We start from the raw sequence: 21,049 nt of genomic DNA, 5'->3' as shown, positions 1-21,049 counted from the left end.
TAATTCCCACAGACAGAGGGTGCAATAGAGATAAAGCTTGTGCTTGAGGACTATTAATGGAGGGAGTTTATAGAGCGAGTAAAGATGTGATCTACCAGTGGCTAAAACCTTTAGAACATGGCACAGATATGCCACTCAAAATCCACAGAATAATGTTACAATGACGATGTTTCACAATTTAAAATGTAGGCTATTTCTTTATACATTTGTCTTTAAATACTGTAAGTATGCTAAAATTAAATAGAAAAACAATAACATTTATAATTTCATTCAGAGAGAACTTGTGCTGCTTAGATAAAATATATATGAATAAGCCAAATTAAGGAATTAAATATTTAAGTCAGAATTTATATAGAACATTTTTACATTCAAACAATTTGTTAGGTACAAAAAAATAGTTTGTTTTGATCATAATTGGCTGAATATAAAGGTCACTATTAATGGTGGGTGCTGTTTTCAGTTTTGTAGGCAATCAGCCTAAAATAAATTATTTAACAATATACTGTACATAACTATTTTATTACACAATCTCAAAATAATTCTCTAAATTATATCAAACAATAAACAATTTTTAATGTATGAAATACATTTTTTTTTCTCCATTGTAAACACAATATAACTGGAAAATTGTTGTTGGCCTATACATTTTAGCACAATACATACCACATACTGGCAGTTAGGGTCCATTCACACGTCCGCAAAACGCATCTGAATCCGTTCCGTAATTTTGCGTAACAGGTGAGGACCCATTCATTTTCAATGTGGCTGGAATGTGCTGTCCGCATCCACATTTGCGGATCCGCACTTCCGTTCTGCAAAAAAATAGAACATCCCCTATGCTTGTCCGCAATTGTGGACAAGAAAAGGGATTTTTTATGAGAGTGCCGGCGATGTGCGGTCCGCAAAATGCGGAACGCACTTTGGTGGTGTCTGTGTTTTGCGGATCCGCAAAACACATGCGGACGTGTGAATGGACCCTTAAGGTCCTTTTATATGGACCGTTTTTACAGGCAATTATTGGGAAAAATACAAATGTTTCAAATAACTGCCTGATCATCAGAGGAGGGAAAAGCTATACTTACAAGTCACAATCATCACAGAAAATCATTGATTCTGAGCAGAAGATCCCTGTTTATACAGAACATCTGCTATCCATAAATTATGATTTTTGGTAGCAGCAGAAATACACAATCACCTCATGATCATGACTCATGTAGAAGGACCTTTTGCTTTTAACTAATAGCACATATTTTAGCTCTGTATTCAATTGTATATATATTTAATCCTTTTAACAACAGAAAATGGATGATAGTGAGGAAAAAAGAAAGTATAAAGTCATATAAATACTGAAATATCAGTGAAGTAAATAACGGTTATCGTTGTATCTCTATCTGGTTCAAACTGAAACAGATTAGATGGTCTAATCTGGTTATAAAGGAAAATAGTGCTGTTTGCATAGTTATTTAATGTCACACAAAAAAAAGTTTTAAAGTAAGAAAGGTTAAGAGCAGTAATTTGGTATTCCCTTTATTTATGCTTAGATTCCAATTTCATTAGTTAGTTTTTAATTAATGTTTAGAACATAACTGTCTATTTGAATATGTATTCAATATATTACCATAAAGGTGAGTATGTCTTCACCCAAGTCATGATATATCAGTAGTAATCAGTTAGAGCAACTGTTAGAGCAACTCGTAATTATTTTCTCTGCAAGACATTTTGCTAATCATCCCATTGGCCTTCTAATTGAGCGATCCAGTCAGAAGACTAGCAAAATGTATTTAAAAGAGAATAGAAGTCTAGCTACTCTGACTTACATATTACTACTGATATAAATGTAAGTAATTTGTAAAATACAATTAATTACTTATATCTAAAGAAATTCACAAAAAATTAGATTCAGGTTCAAAGTGACTTAAATGGTTCATCAACTCGATTCAGGTTCAAATCAACTCTACCAGTATCGAAAGTACTCTGATTGGCTGGAAAATTTGTGAATCACACTCTGAGGTCTCCTAAAACTCATTTTTTCTCTTATTTCTCACTTTTAAAAAAAAACAACATTATAAATGTATTGTCTCTCTCACCTAAATTTTTCCAAATTGAATCACCAAAAATTCACATTTGAATCCACCTTGAATTTTTACAAAATCAGGGTCAAATTCAATTAGTTTAGATTAGAATCAATTCACTCATCTGTATTTATATTGAAGCCCTACAGAATTTAAAGCAAACGTTTGCTGTCTGAGACTAGAAACAGTCAGCAGTATGTTGATAGACATAAAAACTTAGCTCAGATTCCATAATGCAATGCCTTGAAATGCACAGTATTTCCTTCATCAGGCAGTTATGTAAAGACTATGCAAGAATACAGAAGAAGTCCACAGTGGCATCTCTGTGCAGGCACTGAACAAGCAGCTAATGCCGGGTAACCAACAGACTTGTGAATGCAGAGAATATGGTCAAAGATAGGGATGAGCAAAACTGAACGATATAACCATGTTATAGCGGAAAATAATAAAGTGAAGTTCGAGTCCCAATTGACTTCAATGCGGTTCGGGTTCAGGGTCAAGTTCAGGTCCCGAACTTTGACCTGAACTTTGGCCGAACCCAGTGAACTTGAACTTCCATGGATTCGCTGATCCCTAGCCATAGATGCTATAACTTCAGGTAGATTTTAATAATCCTGTTCAAAGTTTAACCTGTACTGTTAACTATTCTCTATAGATCAAAAATCATGTAAACCATAACACTGTAAGTGAAAAAGAATATAACAAAAATAAGCAGATGTAGTTAGTAATATGAATTATGATAGGGTACAATCTGATAACATTTAATTAGTAAAACATGGCAGATTTCTTCCAGAAATAGCACTATACACTTTACCAACCATAGGTTGTTTGGTATTTTAGCTCAACTCCATCTGTTTTAACTGAGCCACACTACAGTGCTAGACACAACTCATAAACATGTGTGACAGAGTCTATGCATACAAAACTAGCATAAATCACAACAAAACATCTAAAAAAAAAAACACACAGATTCAAGCAATTAATGATTTGCTAAGAAGGAGCCATTAGAACCAGTCCTTAATAAAATGCCATCCAATAAACATGTATTCCATTTATACAACATAACAACTATCAGCTAAACCAGGTCATTTATGAAACATAGCTGTGAACTATATGGCACCCTATTCATTTTAAATATACATTGTTTTAATGTTAGACAGCAATTAGCACAAAGGCAGGACAAGATGTTCTTTGCGCAGGTGAAAACAACCAGACATAAATCTTGCACTGGTGTTTCTCTACCATCCAGCACTTATAAAATCACATCCTTTGAAAATAACAATGTTATTTATATGTGGAGAAGCCTAATTAATATTGCTCGATTTTATATGGCCTTTGATGAAGCTGTAATTTCCTCTTCACTGTACCTTCAGTGTAGATGTGTGATCATAATTGTTGCGTTTGTAAAGTGTGTGCGGTTCTGCTTTTCTATTCCATGTACCTCTTTGTGGATCGCAGTATGTCAAGAAACAATAGAAGCCAGCATTTATATTTTGTGTTTGATGCACAGAGATGAACTGCAAACATGAATGAATCAGGTACTTGTTTAAAAGAAACAAACAAACAAAAATAGATAGATAGATATCAGATAGATAGCTATCTGATAGGATGGATAGATAGATAGATAGATAGATAGATAGATAGATAGATAGATAGATAGATAGATAGATAGATAGATAGATAGATAGATAGATATCTGATAGGATGGATAGATAGATAGATAGATAGATAGATAGATAGATAGATAGATAGATAGATAGATAGATATCTGATAGGATGGATAGATAGATAGATAGATAGATAGATAGATAGATAGATAGATAGATAGATAGATAGATAGATATCTGATAGGATGGATAGATAGATAGATAGATAGATAGATAGATAGATATCTGATAGGATGGATAGATAGATAGATAGATAGATAGATAGATAGATAGATAGATAGATAGATAGATAGATAAAATTACTCTCCAGAGATTGTTAACTCTTAGGGCTCATGATCACAAACGTGTGCTGCGGACCGCAAATTGCAGGTCCGCAAAGCACGGGCACTGACCGTGGGCCAGCCGCATGCAGATCGCAACCCCATTCACTTGAATGAGGCCCGCGATCTGTCTGTTCTGCAAAAAGATAGGACAAGTTCTATCTTTTTGCGTGACGGAAGCACGGAATGGAACACCACAAAATCACTCCGTAGTGCTTCCATTCCATGGTTCCGTTCAACACCGCATATCTGGATTTGCGGACCCATTCAAGTGAATGGGTCCGCATCCGTGATGCGGAATGCACACAGCCGGTGTCCCATGTATTCTGGACCCACTGTATGAGGGCCGCAATAAGGCCACGGGCAGCACAAGAACATGTGCATAAGCCCTAAGGCCTCAACCACATGGCAGAGCCAATTTCATAGACCATATAGAAGGTAGACATAGTCCTTGTAGCCTTGACAGCTAAAGCCAGTGATTAGCTGAGCAGTCATGTGAATGATATATTTCACATCATCACATTTGGTCCAATAGGGATCAGAAGCCCCGAGAACCAGACCCACAGTGCTAGAATGGAAGGATGTGAGAATTTTAAAAGCTGTTAAAAACTGAACTATTTAGGGAGAAAAAAAAAATGTTCACTCAGTTATTCAGTTACTTCCATGACAGTGAGTGTTTTTTATAACTTTATGTTACTCTAAATTTGTTATATGCCTCATTTTTAATTGTTTGCAACCAAATTTCTTAATTAAGAAATCACATTTTGAGTGTGCTTTCATGTCAGCTCATAACCTTTCTTTTCACTCATGTTTCTATCAATGTATCCAGTTGATGTTAAAATAAGGTGACATAGGGGTAATAGATGATATAAGGATATTGTAAAAAACTATTAATGTACCCCATAAAGAGATATCAGTCTGACACCAATGCTATAGTAATATACTAGATGGTCTGCTGTCCATAGTTCTGAAACCTGAAACTCTAATTGGTGTCTTTTCTTCTACTAGGGGAACAAATTGCTGTGAAATTTCAGATTTCAGCAAATGTGCATTAAACAAAGATGTGCTGCTTGTAAATCTTGCATTTTATTGTGATGTATAATAAAATACTGAATATATACATAGAAATAGGTAATGTGATTTACTAAACAACAAATATGAGAGTTATGAAGGGCTGAACATAAAATACTCTGACAAACTAACTTAATATCAACAGCAACAACAAGAAAGAAAGCATACCCGTTCAATGGAATTCCATTCTCGCATATAAACACTTTAAGTGGGAAAAAAGATTACTTCACTTCTCAGAAAAGTCTACCAAATTATTGTGACTTGGTTGGTATTGTTATGGAATCATAACAATACCCCATTAAAGGAAGGAAACAAAAATCCCTCTCTGCTTGTAATAATCTTAAAATTTGCTAAATAATCAACGCATTATCACTGTAACCTATGGAATAGATAAAATATAGCTTCCATAAATTCAATACACTAATTCACCATAACAGTGTGACGTTTCGACCTTACATGTTTTTTTTTTCAAGCCTTTTTGAGCGTCCTACTGTCCTTGGAAAACGGGGATACTACAAGCTGGGACCCATCACCGCTGGCACCACTACCTTTTGGATACAATTATTTTCCGTAATTTCTGCTACAACATTTTTTGTTTCAATAAAATAGGAATATTTCTTCAACTGAGGTTCTATTTTTGAATGTCACAAAAAACACGACCCAGCAGGACCCAGCACATGCATGCATTGCATAGACAATGCATTGACAACTATCTAATGCCTCATTTTCCCTGCAGAAGCAAAACAACACATGCAAGCAGGGTAATCAATGGTAACTCACAGATTATAGATAATTTCTGGGGTCCCCACAGCAGAAACCCATTGATCATCATATCTTCAAAGTACCTTCCTGTAAAAAAGGTTGTCCAAAACTAACCCCTTAGTGATGGTAACCTTGAAAGAACCCATGCACAACACAATGAATACTCAGGTAAGGTAAAACATACTAACACACTGCCTTAATCCTTATGAAATAAACTACTATGCTATGACATGATTTTCAAAATTGCTTCCTATTACAGTCAATTAATTGAAAACATCCCAACTGAATAAAAATTTGTTCATATTTCCAAACTAATCCAATGATGCAGCTCCTATTACCCTCACATTTTACTGCTTTCTAGAAAGTCTGCTGGATCTGGTATGTTTCATTTTGTCATTGGATTAAAACCAATGACAACATGTATTCAGATAGGAAGGTAGTCTGCAGCATTCATGGTTTTATGGTAACAAGGATAGATTCCCATTGAAAGCAATTGGATTTGTTATCCAATCATATTATCTCCAACTTTTATAAAAGAAGCTTTAAGAACTGAAAACTTGGTAGTACATACATTCTGCAGATACCTATACTAGACTTCAACTCTGTTCCATCTCTGCTACATATGTATTCCACAATGCCTTCGACAATGCTCTAGATGGATAGCTTTAATGAATAGACATAAAATAATACTAAGGATTCCATGTGATGATGTGAAAAGTTCATTATTTATGTATATAACAGATGAATGAATAACATGATTGCTAAATAGCAATTACTGCATTTTAGTCTTTTCTGTGTAGAGGGCTATGGAAAATGAGGCAGATCATGAAACCAACCATACTGGTAGCAACCATAGAGAACTTGCCATCTTAATACTTTGACTAGCTGAAGCATTTACTATTCTGACAGCATAACTAGATTATTAGTAGGTATATTATTTCCATAATTCAATATCACAATGTTATGGAGCCTAACCATTAGTGCTGAGCAAGCATGCTCGGCTGAACACCAGTTCGGCTTGAGCATCGCTATGCTCGGCCGAACACCGTGTGTGTTCGAGCGCGATGCTCGAGTCAGTGTATTTCAATCTAATTTAGCCTCTATTTCTATGCAGAAGATCACTGTACAGTGAGGGAATCCCTCAGTGTAGGTCCGCGGTTCAGGAGTCCCTGCTCTGACTCCATATATAGCTATGTCCATATATGGCAGGCATCCTCAAACTGCGGCCCTCCAGCTGTTGTAAAACTACAACTCCCACAATGCCCTGCTGTAGGCTATTCGGGCATGCTGGGAGTTGTAGTTTTGCAACAGCTGGAGGGCTGCAGTTTGAGGATGCCTGATATATGGAGTCAATGCTTGGGGGCACCCCAGTGTATTTAAATCTAATTTAGCCTGTATTTCAGAAACATTTCTGCTGGGATTTGAACTCACAACCTTCTGCATTAGAGGCAAGGCACGTAACCACTCAGCTATAATAGTTACATAGCCAATATATATATATATATATATATATATATATATATATATATATATATATATATATATATATATATATATATATATATATATATATATATATATATATATATATATATATATATATATATAAAACTTCTACTCAACTGTACTTCTTCTGAGACCTATACAATAAAAGTCTTATATATATATTATTTTTTGTGACTGGTTATAAAGCAGTATAGTGCAGTGGTTATAGTTCTGGGCTATAATGCAGAAGCTGTGAGTTCAAATCCCATCACAACCTTTTTCAGAATTAGAGATTAAATTAGATTTATATATTTTATATTTTTTTTAGCAATTGTAAAAAATGTATGGCAAAAAATAAATGTGCAATAACAAAAAAAAAAAAAAATATATATATATATATATATATAAGTAATTACAAATTTATTTTTTCCCATACATTTTTTAAAAATACAAAAAAATATATAAAATATATAAATCTAATTTTATCTTTAATTCTGAAAAAGTTATATGTAGCTATTATAGCTGAGTGGTTGACTTCCATTGTGCTCGGGTGCTTTGTAGAGCACCCCAGCATCGTGAAGTGTTCTACTCGAGCACACGAGCACTTTGGTGCTCGATCAACACTACTAACCATTCTTCTAAATTAATGCAATGACTGATAATTGATAAAAGTCACAAGATACAGTAACTCCTGTTAAGGGGAACCTGTCAGCATACTCATGTTGCCCTAAATACGGAAGAATTACCAACAGACTCTCTTACCCCAATTTTCTCTTACCCTAATGAACTGTGTTACGGGAGGAGTGATTGCTGGCGGCTTCCCTCCGTATTCCTCAACCCCAGCTCAGCTTGATTGACAGGTCTATCCCTATTGCAAATTAAGTCAAGCTCAACAAGGAGAATCTTGAAGAGAGACCAGCAGATACTTCTCTCCAAGCTCAGTTCTTTTTAAAAATACATTTTCTTTTACATACAACAGAACATAAAATAGTTCTTTAATGAGGGAACCTGTTAATATTTCATGCTCCCTATGGTTAGGGCAACATGAATCTGCTGACAGGATCCTTTTACTTTATCCACATTTCTTATATGTGTAAAGTGATATCCATACAACAAATAATCTAAAAGACTAGTTGACAAGTGTTTTAATGGAGAAACATAATGAAATGCATCTTTATTAAAAAAAAAAAAAAAAACTCGCCAAGATTTATACAGACTAGTTTATGACATTAATAATACAAGAGATGAAATTTTTTATTTGCGGAATATAACATCAATACAATACTGATTGCTTCTGAAATGAGGCCTCTAGCTTTTTATATTTGATAGTTAATTGTCTGGAACAAATAAACTCTATACCAGTGAAATCTCCAATGTACCTTTGTTTTATATTTCCAGACTGCTCTTACCTTATGTCATCCTTTATTTATGCATTTCATTAAAGCAATGTCATTCTAGAATAACTAAACAAATAGTAAAATGAACAGGACATTGCTTTCCAGATCTGCAATCTGGCAATGGCTGAGAATGACCGCTTTGCCGATGGATGAGCTTCAGCATTATCACACTACGATATTTTACTAACAGCTGTTTGCTTTAATTGACTGACTGCAAAAGAGCACTAATGTGAAATCTGCCATTAATGCCTGGTCTAGTGCTACCCAACACCTTCCAGAAAGGAATCATCAGTATCACTAGTCTTTTGGCTATGGAAATAGAGAATGCATCTTAATAGTGTGCATTATGCACTTAAATGGAACATTTATACCAATATATGTTATTCAATAATACAATATGTATAGTGTAAAAGCCAGTTATCTATGGAAGTAAGTTTTATTGGGAATTCTCATTTTTCAGTGTTTGCATATGTTCATCTATTTACGGAATGGTTTTAATATCCTCCACAAATGTTGAAAATGAAGGGGTCACAGTGTTACTCACTGTGCTTCCTCTTAGTCTTTCTCTCCTCCCAGTTTTTATATTCTCCCTGGGTTTCCCTCCTCCAAACCTTTTCTCTCATTCCAGTTATTTCCTCCTCTCAGTCTTTCCTTCCTCCCAAAACTTTTATCCTCCCAGTCTTTCCTTCCTCCCAGTTCTTCCCTCCCCCAGTCTTTCCCACCTCCCAGTCTTTCCATCCTTCCAGTTTTCTCTCCTTTCAGCCTTTCCCGCCTCACAGTTTTTCTCTCTTCCCAGTCCTTCAGTGCAGTGTGTTTTTTCCCTGCATGCAGCTTTTATATACACTAACTATGCGGGGAACATCATCATTGTATCATTTACTTGAATAAAGCTATTAGATCTAACGCTATAGACAGTAAAAAAAAAATAAAGAAATGGGGGGGCTTCTTAAAGTGTCAACTGGGATGGAGGAGGTGGAGCCTCCACCAATCATAGAATGTTACAATGACTTTGTTGGCCTATCTTTGTTATATTATTTTTTATCGAGGGAATAACCTTTCAAAATAAGCTCCCTCCATCCATGCAAATAGCTTTAAAACTTATTTTCATTACCCCTACTTTATATGGACAACTATATATTTAACATATTAGTATAGATTATGAGTAGTATTGAGTAAACTCCACGAACCCCTGCACGAAATCCCATGCACAGTGACATATGACGTCACGACGCCAGGCGACTTGATGATGTCATCACTGGCCAAGCGAGATTTTGTGCTGGATTTACAATCCTTTACTCTTTGCAATAAAATGGGTGAGGTAAGTATGATTTTATATATATTTTTATTTTATTTTACACTGTAATATTGATGTCAGATGCCGCGATCAGCTATGAATGTGGCATCTGAGGGGTACAATTATGGGGAGAAACACAATCGCTGCTCCCTGTCATTGCACCCACTACTTACAAAGAAATGCACTTCGTGACAAAGTAATTAGTCACAAAGTTAATTTTTTTGTCAAATTCGGCGAAGCAGCTGAATCAAGTTTTCCAACACTACGCTTATCACTAACCATGAGTTTCTTAATACTTAATATATTCACATTAAAGAACACTTGTTGCTGCTCCTGACATGTCTATTTTACTAAACAATTCTATTTCCCATGCAATACCAATTCTGGAGGATCTTTCATATACCTATATTTTCTTCTATTCTTCAGTTATTCCTATTAGAAGTTTAGCAATGAATATGTAACTTGGTGTTACCAGTGTTTGGAAGCTCCATTCAATGCTGCCATTGTGTGCAGGGACACTGCCCCTTACTGGTAACACTCAGGTGCAGATTTATTAACTTCTAGCAGGAGAGGAACAGAACTTCTCAGTTATATGAAAATATGCTTCAGAATTCTTAATGTATAAGGAATACAAACAGATACTAAAACAAACATGTCAGGAGAGGTGACATGTCCATTTTAAGACACAGTTTTATGGATTTGGATGAAGAAACAGTGGTGTTTCCAGTAGAAAACTGCTTTAATCATGGGTAATGACAATTTAAATTGTCACCCATATATCTTTCTTAGATAATAGTAAAAACCACAATTGCAGTAGTTCTCTCCTGCTAACAAGAAAATAATTTACAGCTTTACAGAGTCATTTTAATACTACAGACAAACTGATAATTATTAAGACTGTGAAGTCATGTTTATGGCAAACCAAAGTGATTTCTATAGTACAAGGTTGCAATGTTCCTCAAAGCTTTCTCGAAATAGATGAATGGCAGCAATTTGACTATTCACAATTATGCACCTGACTAACTGATCCATGAACATACACTGGTCCCTCAATAGAGTTAACAGTAAAATGCTGCTTGGTCCACAGTCTGCATTTACAACACCTATTAACAAATAATCACCATTTACAATACCGTACAGATGAATACTTTAAATAAATAAAAAAGAATGCATATTTGCTAAAAAAAGACAAAAACAAAAAACTGTGTTTGCATGGCTTCATTCCATCAAGTTTTGTAATCACGACTGAGTAGTTTACTGCTTGCTAGATTTCTTGTTGCCTTTATGTGTACATCAAGAGAAGTAGTAGACCATATCTACCGTCAGATTGGCATGCTGCCCAGATCTGTAGCTGTGTTTGTTTGAGAATGGTCACAAGTACATGAGGCCGAGGTCACAAAGAGCGCACTGCATATCTCTCTACAAAAACAATCTTCTTCCTCCCGCATGCAGAAACTTGAGAGGAAATAAAGATAAACAGAACAGGATATAGATTTGGTGGGTTTCAACTGGGATTTACTGTGCCAAGAGATGTACATTGCCATATGCATTACAATCAGCCTTTCTGCAAAACTCCCTGCTTAGAGGTTAACTTGGATGCCAGTATCATCTGTGCAGAAATTACTTGAAAAGAGAGATCTTCTGAAGTCTTAATACAAGAGTCAATTCCACCAAGTCAGCAGGAAATGAACACATATTTTTTTCTGATTTGTGTTTGGAATGAATTTGTGCCAATTTTTTCCCCTATTTCAAATCCTAAACTGTTTGCAGTCTTAGGATTCATCTTATTTCAATACCTTAACAGTGACGTTAAGGAAATTTGCCATCTCCTTAGCAGCAATGTGATGCTTAGAGAGATGTTGCAGCTTACAGTGACTTAGACAATTCACATTGCATTTGCCACTTATAGTTTCGGGCAGATGAGATAGTTAAGACTTGGGTTGTGTCTGTGCTCTTCAAGATAATTGATTCCTACATTTGCTCATCAGAGTCAAAATTTACATTTTCATTGCTAAAATCTACGTGCCTAATGGTGAAGTAGCAAATCAAGAATGGATTCAATCGTCAATACAAGTACCTGCACCAGGATTGTAAAAAAAAAAAAAAAAAGGATATGCCTACCAGTTATGGAATATATCACTTATAAATCACCATTTTAATATATCCATTTAGTATATAAAACCTTCGAGTAATGTAACGGTAATTGAAAATGAATGATGTTCTATATTAATCATTTTTAAGTTGTTATCAATGAGGAATAATAGGGCAGTCCTCATACATGACATCTCATCATTGTACTGTACAGTGCTTTTATATAAATGAAAAGCACTGTGACCTCAAGAAAGAAGAAATGCTGTGCCAAGCTTAGTATGAAATGAATGGACAACAAAGGACTATGTTAGATCAGACCAGTGTTTCTTGATTGATGCAGCAGTAAATAATAAAGATGATGGAGTCTAAGTTGTGCTAAGCTTCCCAAAATGTTCACCGCTCCCTGCTAGAAGTACCCTGATATCCAGGCCTCCATTAAGCTAAAAGTTGAGCAACTACTGTAAAATATAAATCCAACCAGGGGCATAGCTAAAGGAGGTGCAGGGGTAGTGGCCACCCCCAGGTCCTGGTCCCTAAGGAGGCACAAGTGCCTCTATGACAGAAAAGAATTGCCACACACTGTAGTAGATGGGGGCCCTGTTACACATATTGCATTGGGCAGAAAATCTTCAAATTACATCATTGACTCTAAAGCTGAAAGGCATTGCACTTAGAACACACATGACATTCTGAGCCTGTAACCAAGTTTTTTCTATAAAATTAGTTTCACTGTAGGTGGAGATAGGAGAACTCAGTTCAGATGACCAGAGGTAAAAATAAATGTAACATTCTGCAGTTTAAACAATGAATGTGTCTCTTACACTAGGCACAGTTAAGTGAACGGGGAAATGTTAAGCGAATAGGAATATGCTGCTGACATCCTCCCTAAGACAAGCAAGTCCATGTTGTCATTTGACACTGATCAAACTGTCTATGTTTTCTTCTCTTTTTTTTTTTTTTCTTATATATATAGTCTATGTATAAGTGAGAGGAGCTGGATATTTACATAAGCGGCACAGTGATTTTCTTATGTCATTCAACTCTGACTTTAAAACAGAGACATAAAATGCCATAAAAGGTCAAAGAAAACACTCTCAAATAAAATAAGCAAACATCATACTGTACAAGTAGCAACAGCTGCAGATAGAACAACACGTATGGATGAAAATCATTTTCTAGCAATATATTCCAGGTAACGAACATGTACTTGGTAGTTGAAGGCCTATGTTACTGTGCCAGCTTCTGAATCTGAATCCATGCTGAATTTGTTCGCTTAGCTTGTTCTTTTGTGGAATGATAGTGTAAATATGCATCAACTAAAGGATTACAGAGTGGGAGTTTTGCCCCTCTTGTGGACTTTTCACTCTGTATTAGCCTTCTTCCATAGCACTGCGAGTTATGATTGTCCCATTGTCTTTTGTAATAACTGCTCAATTTTATGGAGAAAGTATAACAAAGGGTTCCAAGGATTCATGAACTTATCATGGCATATACACAATACACATGCTGAAGGTGTCTGTTCCAGTCCCTTGTCACTAAAGCTTATTATATTTCAGGAGTTATTCCTTTTTTACATCCAGCATGTCAGCACAAGGTCTCATCTGAACAGTGTCAGTTAGAAAGTTCTTAATAATTTTTTTCCCGCCTTTCAGTATCAGACACTTTTGGTGCAAGGACAATATAGATGGTAAATTTTTGGTACTCTGGCCACAGATGGCTGACATAGATTTGTAATTTTCAAGATTCTTTAGGCGTCTACAGAGTACATTGCTTGTACTTTCTTCAATTATTTGTGTGCCCATATATTTAGAAATGTTAATTTCACCAATTAAGTTGCAATTCCAAATATTGTTTTTTTCACACCATGTTTCAACCATTAAAACCAGCTTTGACTGGGTGTAGTTCTTCCATGTCAATGATTTAACAGGGCTGAATAGGCAGTTGCGTTGCTCCTTTTTACATAATTATGGGAATGATTTCAGTTTGTAGTGGGATGGTTTGAGCAGTCTTCCTTAAGCCAGTCTGTATTCATCATAACCTCTGATCAAGTCAATGGATAAAATATATGATAAAATGTGTATTACAGTATATTGAGAAAAAAAGCATGACAAGAAAAATGAAGTTATTTGGCTATGTAAATGTTACATTAGTATATTGTTAGACATTTCTATGGGGAACCAAGACTGGAAATTGGATGGTGACATGAATATATCCCTCATTAAAATGTCCTCCTCTATGTTTACATAAATAATAATAAAGACATTTCATCTTATTTCTCTAGATTTTTTCATTTATGAAAATAAATCTGTCCACATATTATTAGGATACTTATATAATTATGAATTTAACATGACTGGGGGTATCACTGAAAACTGACCCCCATAGAACTGTAATTCGGACCTGAGACACACTACATTAAAACAAAGACAACTGCAAAAACACCAAAAGTAGGAAGGACATTAACACAAAAACTATCAATTCCCTACTAGACATTTCCCTTTACAGAATTCTGATATTTGCGTACTTGTGTGAAACTTTTATACCATTTGTAGTACCCATTACATGTATAAGTTGGTCAAAATGACATTAAAAACTAAAATCACAAGGCTTGTTTCCCCTTACAGTGGTCAAATATCACTTTTTTCACAAAATGTAAAAAAAAAAAAAAAAGAACTGAATTGACTCAAAGAAAGATACTGTTTTACCCGTAGGTACCAATTAGTTTTCCAGAAATCAGAAATCCTATACATTTTGGAGTTAACAAATTATAAAAATTGTTCATAAATTTAGAAGTATTGTAGAACAGTAGGTAAATGTACAGCTTCCAAAAAATGGCTGAATTGCTCTTAATTCATCATCTCTGTTGCAGTTTGTTTATTTTCTGAATATTCACACATATCATGAAATTTCAGTTCTCTGTTTTAGGGATACAGCAAATTTGATTGCTGCAATCCACCACTGTATGCAACAAAGGTAAAATGCTCCATTGACTATGTCATCTTAAGGCTTGATGCCGCTGTGGAGTTTCAGAACAGGATTGTCTTTATGCATTTAGTTAAGTACTGAGCTGTGCACACTGGTTGAACAGGAGCAAAAGGACAACCACATCTCCAGTGGATTAATTTACGTCCTAAATTTCCTATTTTTTTTTTTTAATTATAGTCTATAATAGCAGAGACTTCCTTCTCTGTTGTATTGGTGGAAGATATAATAAATTCATCTGCTTTTACAGGCTTTCTTCTGTGTTATAATGTGTTGCAGGCACTTAAGTTTTTTGTTGGATTTTTTTTGTTGTTTTTGTCTTTTTTTTTTTCCATATGAAGACATTTTCTTGGAAAAGCAGGGTAAGGAAAGATGAGGGTAGACCAAGGTGGAACAATTTAAGAAAGGGCCTTGCTAGCCCAGAATGTCCAAGTAAATTGGAGAGGCCTTCCCTAGGGCCTGAAGAATCTTCCAGATTTCTTTGATATTTAATCGTAGCTGTGGCTCTCTTTGCCAGCACCCAAGCATAATGTCATAGATTTCTTTTGGAGCCACTCGTGGTCTTTCCAGGACACGTCCTTGTGTGATGCACTCAATAACCTGAAAAAAAGTGAGAAGGAACTTGAAAACTTTATTTCCATAGACATGAAGGGATAACTTGAGACAAAATAACCATAATTAGTAACAAAGCATTCTTTTCCCTCCGTCTGGAGGACCTTAACAGCGTCGTAACTATGATATGCAGCTTTCTTCTAGTGCTAGAGTTATAGCATATATGAACCATATATATGTTTAAGAAAATGACATATTCTTATAGGTTCTTAAGAAGATGAGCTATTCAAATAATAGAACAAGTGACATTTTTTTACTCTCAGTGACTGAAAATATTGTTAGGCAGATAAAAAATGTATTATTATTATTATTCCAACCTATTCCGCAGCACTTTACAATTAGAGGGAACATGAACAAACAAAATCAGGCCTTTCATAATAACAAAACCAATAAATAATTCAAAGCAATAGGTGTGAGATGGAAATAGAGGTGACACAAAAGGTATATAGTGCCTGTTTTGTAGAATGGTCTAGCCATCTTGAACTAGAGTAGTACATATAAAGCTACATTAGTCAATCATTAACCAGTTCCTCTTTAAGTACAGATATGAAGAGTATTTTTGTACATGGAGTGTGGGAATAACTTTGGATAAAGGGATGAGGTTCTAAGGAATAATGTGGTAGGTGTTAAAGGAGAAGAGATATATTAGAAATTTATGATAGGCAACACTAACAAGATATGTTTTTAGGGTACACCTAAAACTGTTGTTGTTATGAGATAACCTATTTGTCTGGGTTGGCAAATTCCAGAGAACTGGCACAGTTCAAGAGAGCATTTGGAAACAGTTCATATTATGGAGGATGTTAATCTTATATCATTGGCCAACAAGACCATGTGAAAGGATATGATAGTAGATAGAGATAAGAGATGATTTGTCACAAGGTGTAGCATTGTTCAGAGCTTTGTGTGTGACAGTGAGAAGTGGGATTTTGTTGTTTTTGTCTTTTTTCCATATGGACTTTTTTTTTAAAGAAGAAGACAAGGTAAACAGAGATGGAAGATTAATTTTATACCCTATAGATAACCAATTCAATGACTGGCACAGGATGAAGACTTCAGTGTAGTGGTTGATGATGCCATTTGTCTATTCAACTTAAATTGGTTGGTCATTTTCCAGCTACTCTTGACTAATGTGTTTTAAGCTGACTATATGGCACTAACTAATATACCTTTTTTGAAATTCTGTCATTTTGTATATTTCATAACATAATCCCTCAGTCTCCTCCATTCAAATACACCACACCTGCACTAAATTCTCAACATATACAGCAAATACAGATGGAAGATGTGGTGTATTGTATTTGTGTATTTTTGCCTGGTCAAATGATCCTCTGTTAGTGGCCATCTTATCGACAGGTCTCCATTGTGGACAGAACAAAAGATTTGCTCAAGAACGGAACTTGATTTATGAAATAAAGCAAACAGCACAGACAATTAGCAAAGGCTATATTAGTAAATGTCATAAAGTCGTCTTTCATAAACATTGGTCAAAAGTTGCCAGAAAGTGGTCAACTACTTTAATCTTTCAACTTGTTTGTTAATATACTCCTTCACTTGGAGCTTTCTCATTCCACTTTATTCTTGTAGTCCATAAGAGTATCTTCCCTTACATTAATCTATTTCATAGCCTGACATCATATTAAGTAAATAATTAAAGAAATGAACACATTTGATGATGCACACCTGTCCACTTGATGGAGTCAGACAGAAGCAGCGCTGATGTCACTGGACACAGAGCTAAACTTACAGAAAACTATGGGATTTGAAGGCTGAACATATTTGAGCTCAGTGATCATAATAATTGTAGCCAACCACATTCACTTAATTTTAACATCTCAAATCTGAAGTACTGGCATCATAAGTTCTTACATTTTGTGGCTAATGAGAAATAATTTACACCAAGAAGACTAATCTTATATCATTTAAAAAACAACAATACGCTTTTCTATGGAAGTCACTACTAGAGTTGAGAGGACACCTGGATATTCGGGTTCGGCAGGTTTGGCCGAACTTGAAAAAAAAGTTTGGGTTCGGGACCCGAACTTGACCCCGAACCCAAACCCCATTGAAGTCAATGGGGACCCGACCTTTTGGGCACTAAAATAGCTCTGAAATAGTCCTGGAAAGGGCTAGAGGGCTGCAAAAGGCATCAAAATGTCATGGCAACTGTTCTGCAAACAAATGTGGATAGGGAAATTACTTAAAATAACATAAAATACCAAAAAATTTCAAATAACAATGCATCTAGGAGTAGGAGGTTGAGGAGGCGATGGATGGGTGGATGTGGCGGTGTAGGTTGATGTGACGGTGTAGGTGGAAGCAGGGGGGAAGGAGGAATAGGTAGCCAACACTGATTTGTGTTATTTTTTATTTTTAAATTGGGGTATCCCCCAAAATATTGGGACATATAACAAAATAAAACAAAGAATAAGTGCACTTGAGTACAAGAATGGATGGTTGAGGCTGGTATAAATGTCTATTCTGCACAAGGTAAGGATAAGTCCTGTGGGATCCATGCCTGGTTCATTTTAATAAACGTAAGCTTGTCCACATTGGCTGCGGCCTGTGATAATGCTCTCTGCCGTGCTAAACAAACGTTCACACTATACACTGGCTGCAGGGCAGGTCAGCACCTCCAAGGCTGACAAAGTTTTTCCACATTTGGGCCATGCTAACCCTGCCTTCTCAGGTGCTGGTGGTGCCCCAGCTGCGTTGGCGACCTCTTCCTCCCCCTCTGCCTTCGCATTGTGCTTCCACTGTGCCCCCGCTGTCAGGTGGGAATGCTATCATCAGCGTGCGCTTGTAGTCGCGCATCTTCCGATCAGTAACAGATGTTTTCACTAAATTTAGTTCCTTGTCAGCAATGCAGAGCAGGGGTTCATTCACGGCAAAAGGGGGTTCATGTCACCCAGCAATAGAACAGAGGATTTTGAGAGATTTAGGCCCCTGTCAGCAATGCAGAGCAGGGGTTCATTCACGGCAAAAGGGGGTTCATGTCACCCAGCAATAGAACAGAGGATTTTGAGAGATTTAGCCCCGTGTCAGAAATGCACAGCAGGGGTTCATTCACGGCAAAAGGAGGTTCATGTCACCCAGCAATAGAACAGAGGATTTTGAGAGATTTAGGCCCTAGTCACCCAGGCACAGCAGGGGTTTGTATACCTCAAAAAAGGTAAAATGTCACCCGACAATTGAAAATAAGAATTTTTTCAATTTAGGGCACTAAAATTGGCATTTTTTTTAAATTAAAATGGCTCTAAAATAGTCCTTGAAAAGGCTAGAGGGATGTAAAAGGCAGTAAAATGTGCTTAAGAGCATGGCAACTGCTCTGCAAACAAATGTGGATAGGGAAATATCTTAAAATGAAATAAAATAACTAAAAATTACAAATTATTAACCTGCAACTCAGAGAAGGAGGTGGATATGGAGTCGGAGGTTGAGGAGGCGGTGAATGTGGTGTTGTAGGTAGAGGCAGCAATGGAGGAGAAACAGGTAGCCAACAATGTTTTTTTTTTTTTTTTTATTATGGTAGGTAGCCCCCAAAATATTGGGACAAATAAAAAAAAAGAAAACAAAGAATCATTGCACTTGACTTGAGTACAAGAATGTATGTTTGATGGTGGTATAAATATCTATTCTGCACAAGGTACAGACAAGTCTTGTGGGATCCAAGCCTGGTTCATTTTAATGAACGTGAGCTTGTCCACGTTGGCTGTGGACAGGTGTCTGCGTCTGTCTGTAATGACGTCTCCTGCCGTGCTAAATACACATTCAGAGAGTACACTGGCTGCAGGGCAGGCAAGCACCTCCAAGGCATACAGGGCAAGCTCTGGCCATGTGGACAATTTGTAGACCCAGAAGTTGAATGGGGCAGAACCATTAGTCAGTACGTGTAGTCATGTGCACAGGTACTGTTCCACCATGTTGTTCAAATGCTGCCTCCTGCTAACACGCTCCATATCAGCAGTTGGGGCCGGTTGTTGCGGCGAGGTGACAAAGCTTTTCCACATGTCGGGCATGCTAACCCTGCCTTCTGAGGTGCTGGCGCTGACACAGCTGCATTGGCGACCTCTTTCTCCTCCCCTGCCTTCGCCTTGTGCCTCCAGTGAGGGAATTAAGGACGGCACATTTGTCTTTGTAACAGGGATCCAGCAGGGTGGCCACCCAGTAGTCAGCACACGTTAAAATGTGGGCAACTCTGCAGTCGTTGCGCAGGCACTGCAGCATGTAGTCGCTCATGTGTGCCAGGCTGCCCAGAGGTAAGGACAAGCTGTCCTCTGTGGGAGGCGTATCGTCTGCGTCCTCCATATCCCCCCAGTTACCTCCATATCCCCCCAGTTACGCACCAGTGATGGGCCCGAGCTGCGTTGGATACCACCCCGCTGTGAATATGCTTCATCCCCATCCTTCTCCTCCTCATCCTCCTCGTCCTCCAGTAGTGGACCCTGGATGGCCAAGTTTGTACCTGGCCTCTGCTGTTGCAAAAATACTCTTTCTGAGCCACTTCTAAAAGACTGGCCTGAAAGTGTTAGAGATGACCACTCTTCCTCCTCCTCGTCCTGGGCCACATGATGGCGTTGCGCAGTGCACACTTGATTTTATCCGATACTTGGTTGTGCAGGGAGGGCATGACTCTCCTGGAGAAGTAGTGGCGGCTGGGAACGACGTACTGTGGGACAGCAAGCGACATGAGCTGTTTGAAGCTGTCCGTCTCCACCAGCCTGAATGACAGCATTTCAAAGGCCAGTAGTTTAGAAATGCTGGCATTCAGGGCCAGGGATCGAGGGTGGCTAGGTGGGAATTTACGCTTTTTCTCAAAGGTTTGTGAGATGGAGAGCTGAACGCTTCCGTGTGACATGGTGGAGATACTTGGTGACAGAAGTGGTGTTGTTGCTGGCACATCCTCTGTTTGCTGGGCGGCAGGTGCCAACGTTCCTCCTCGGCGGAGGAAGAGGCCGAGGCAGCAGCAGAAGAGGGAGCGGGGGGGGGGGCCTGAGCCCTTTCTTGGTTTTGAAGGTGCTTACTCCACTGCAGCCCATGTCTCGCATGCAGATGCCTGGTCATGCAGGTTGTGCTAAGGTTCAGAACGTTAATGCCTTACTTCAAGCTCTGATGGCAAAGTGTGCAAACCACTTGGGTCTTGTCGTCAGCACATTGTGTGAAGAAGTGCCATGCCGGGGAACTCCTTGATGCTGCCTTTGGTGTGCTCGGTCCCTGGTGGCGGTGGCCAATAGCAGGAGAACTGTTTCGGCGACGGCTGCTCTGTTTTTGCACCCTGCTCCCGCTTTTGCTACGC

The 21,049-nt window shown here is 37.3% G+C and overlaps 1 protein-coding gene across 2 annotated transcripts in view; it reads right to left on the bottom strand.

The window, feature by feature from the left end:
* Nucleotides 1–15,555: 15,555 nt before the first annotated feature.
* NTRK3 (neurotrophic receptor tyrosine kinase 3) overlaps nucleotides 15,556–21,049 on the bottom strand; it is an 897,882-nt gene continuing 892,388 nt past the window's right edge. For both annotated transcript variants that reach the window (XM_040414178.1, XM_040414179.1), the window contains one exon: nucleotides 15,556–15,741. In XM_040414178.1, the coding sequence (XP_040270112.1) occupies nucleotides 15,556–15,741 (186 nt within the window). The remainder of the gene's footprint in view (nucleotides 15,742–21,049) is intronic.

The sequence above is a fragment of the Bufo bufo genome, chromosome 1 (assembly GCF_905171765.1).
Source record: "Bufo bufo chromosome 1, aBufBuf1.1, whole genome shotgun sequence".
Taxonomy (NCBI): domain Eukaryota; kingdom Metazoa; phylum Chordata; class Amphibia; order Anura; family Bufonidae; genus Bufo; species Bufo bufo.
The sequence above is the reverse complement of the archived record's forward strand: the minus strand, read 5'-3'. Positions and strand labels throughout refer to the sequence as shown.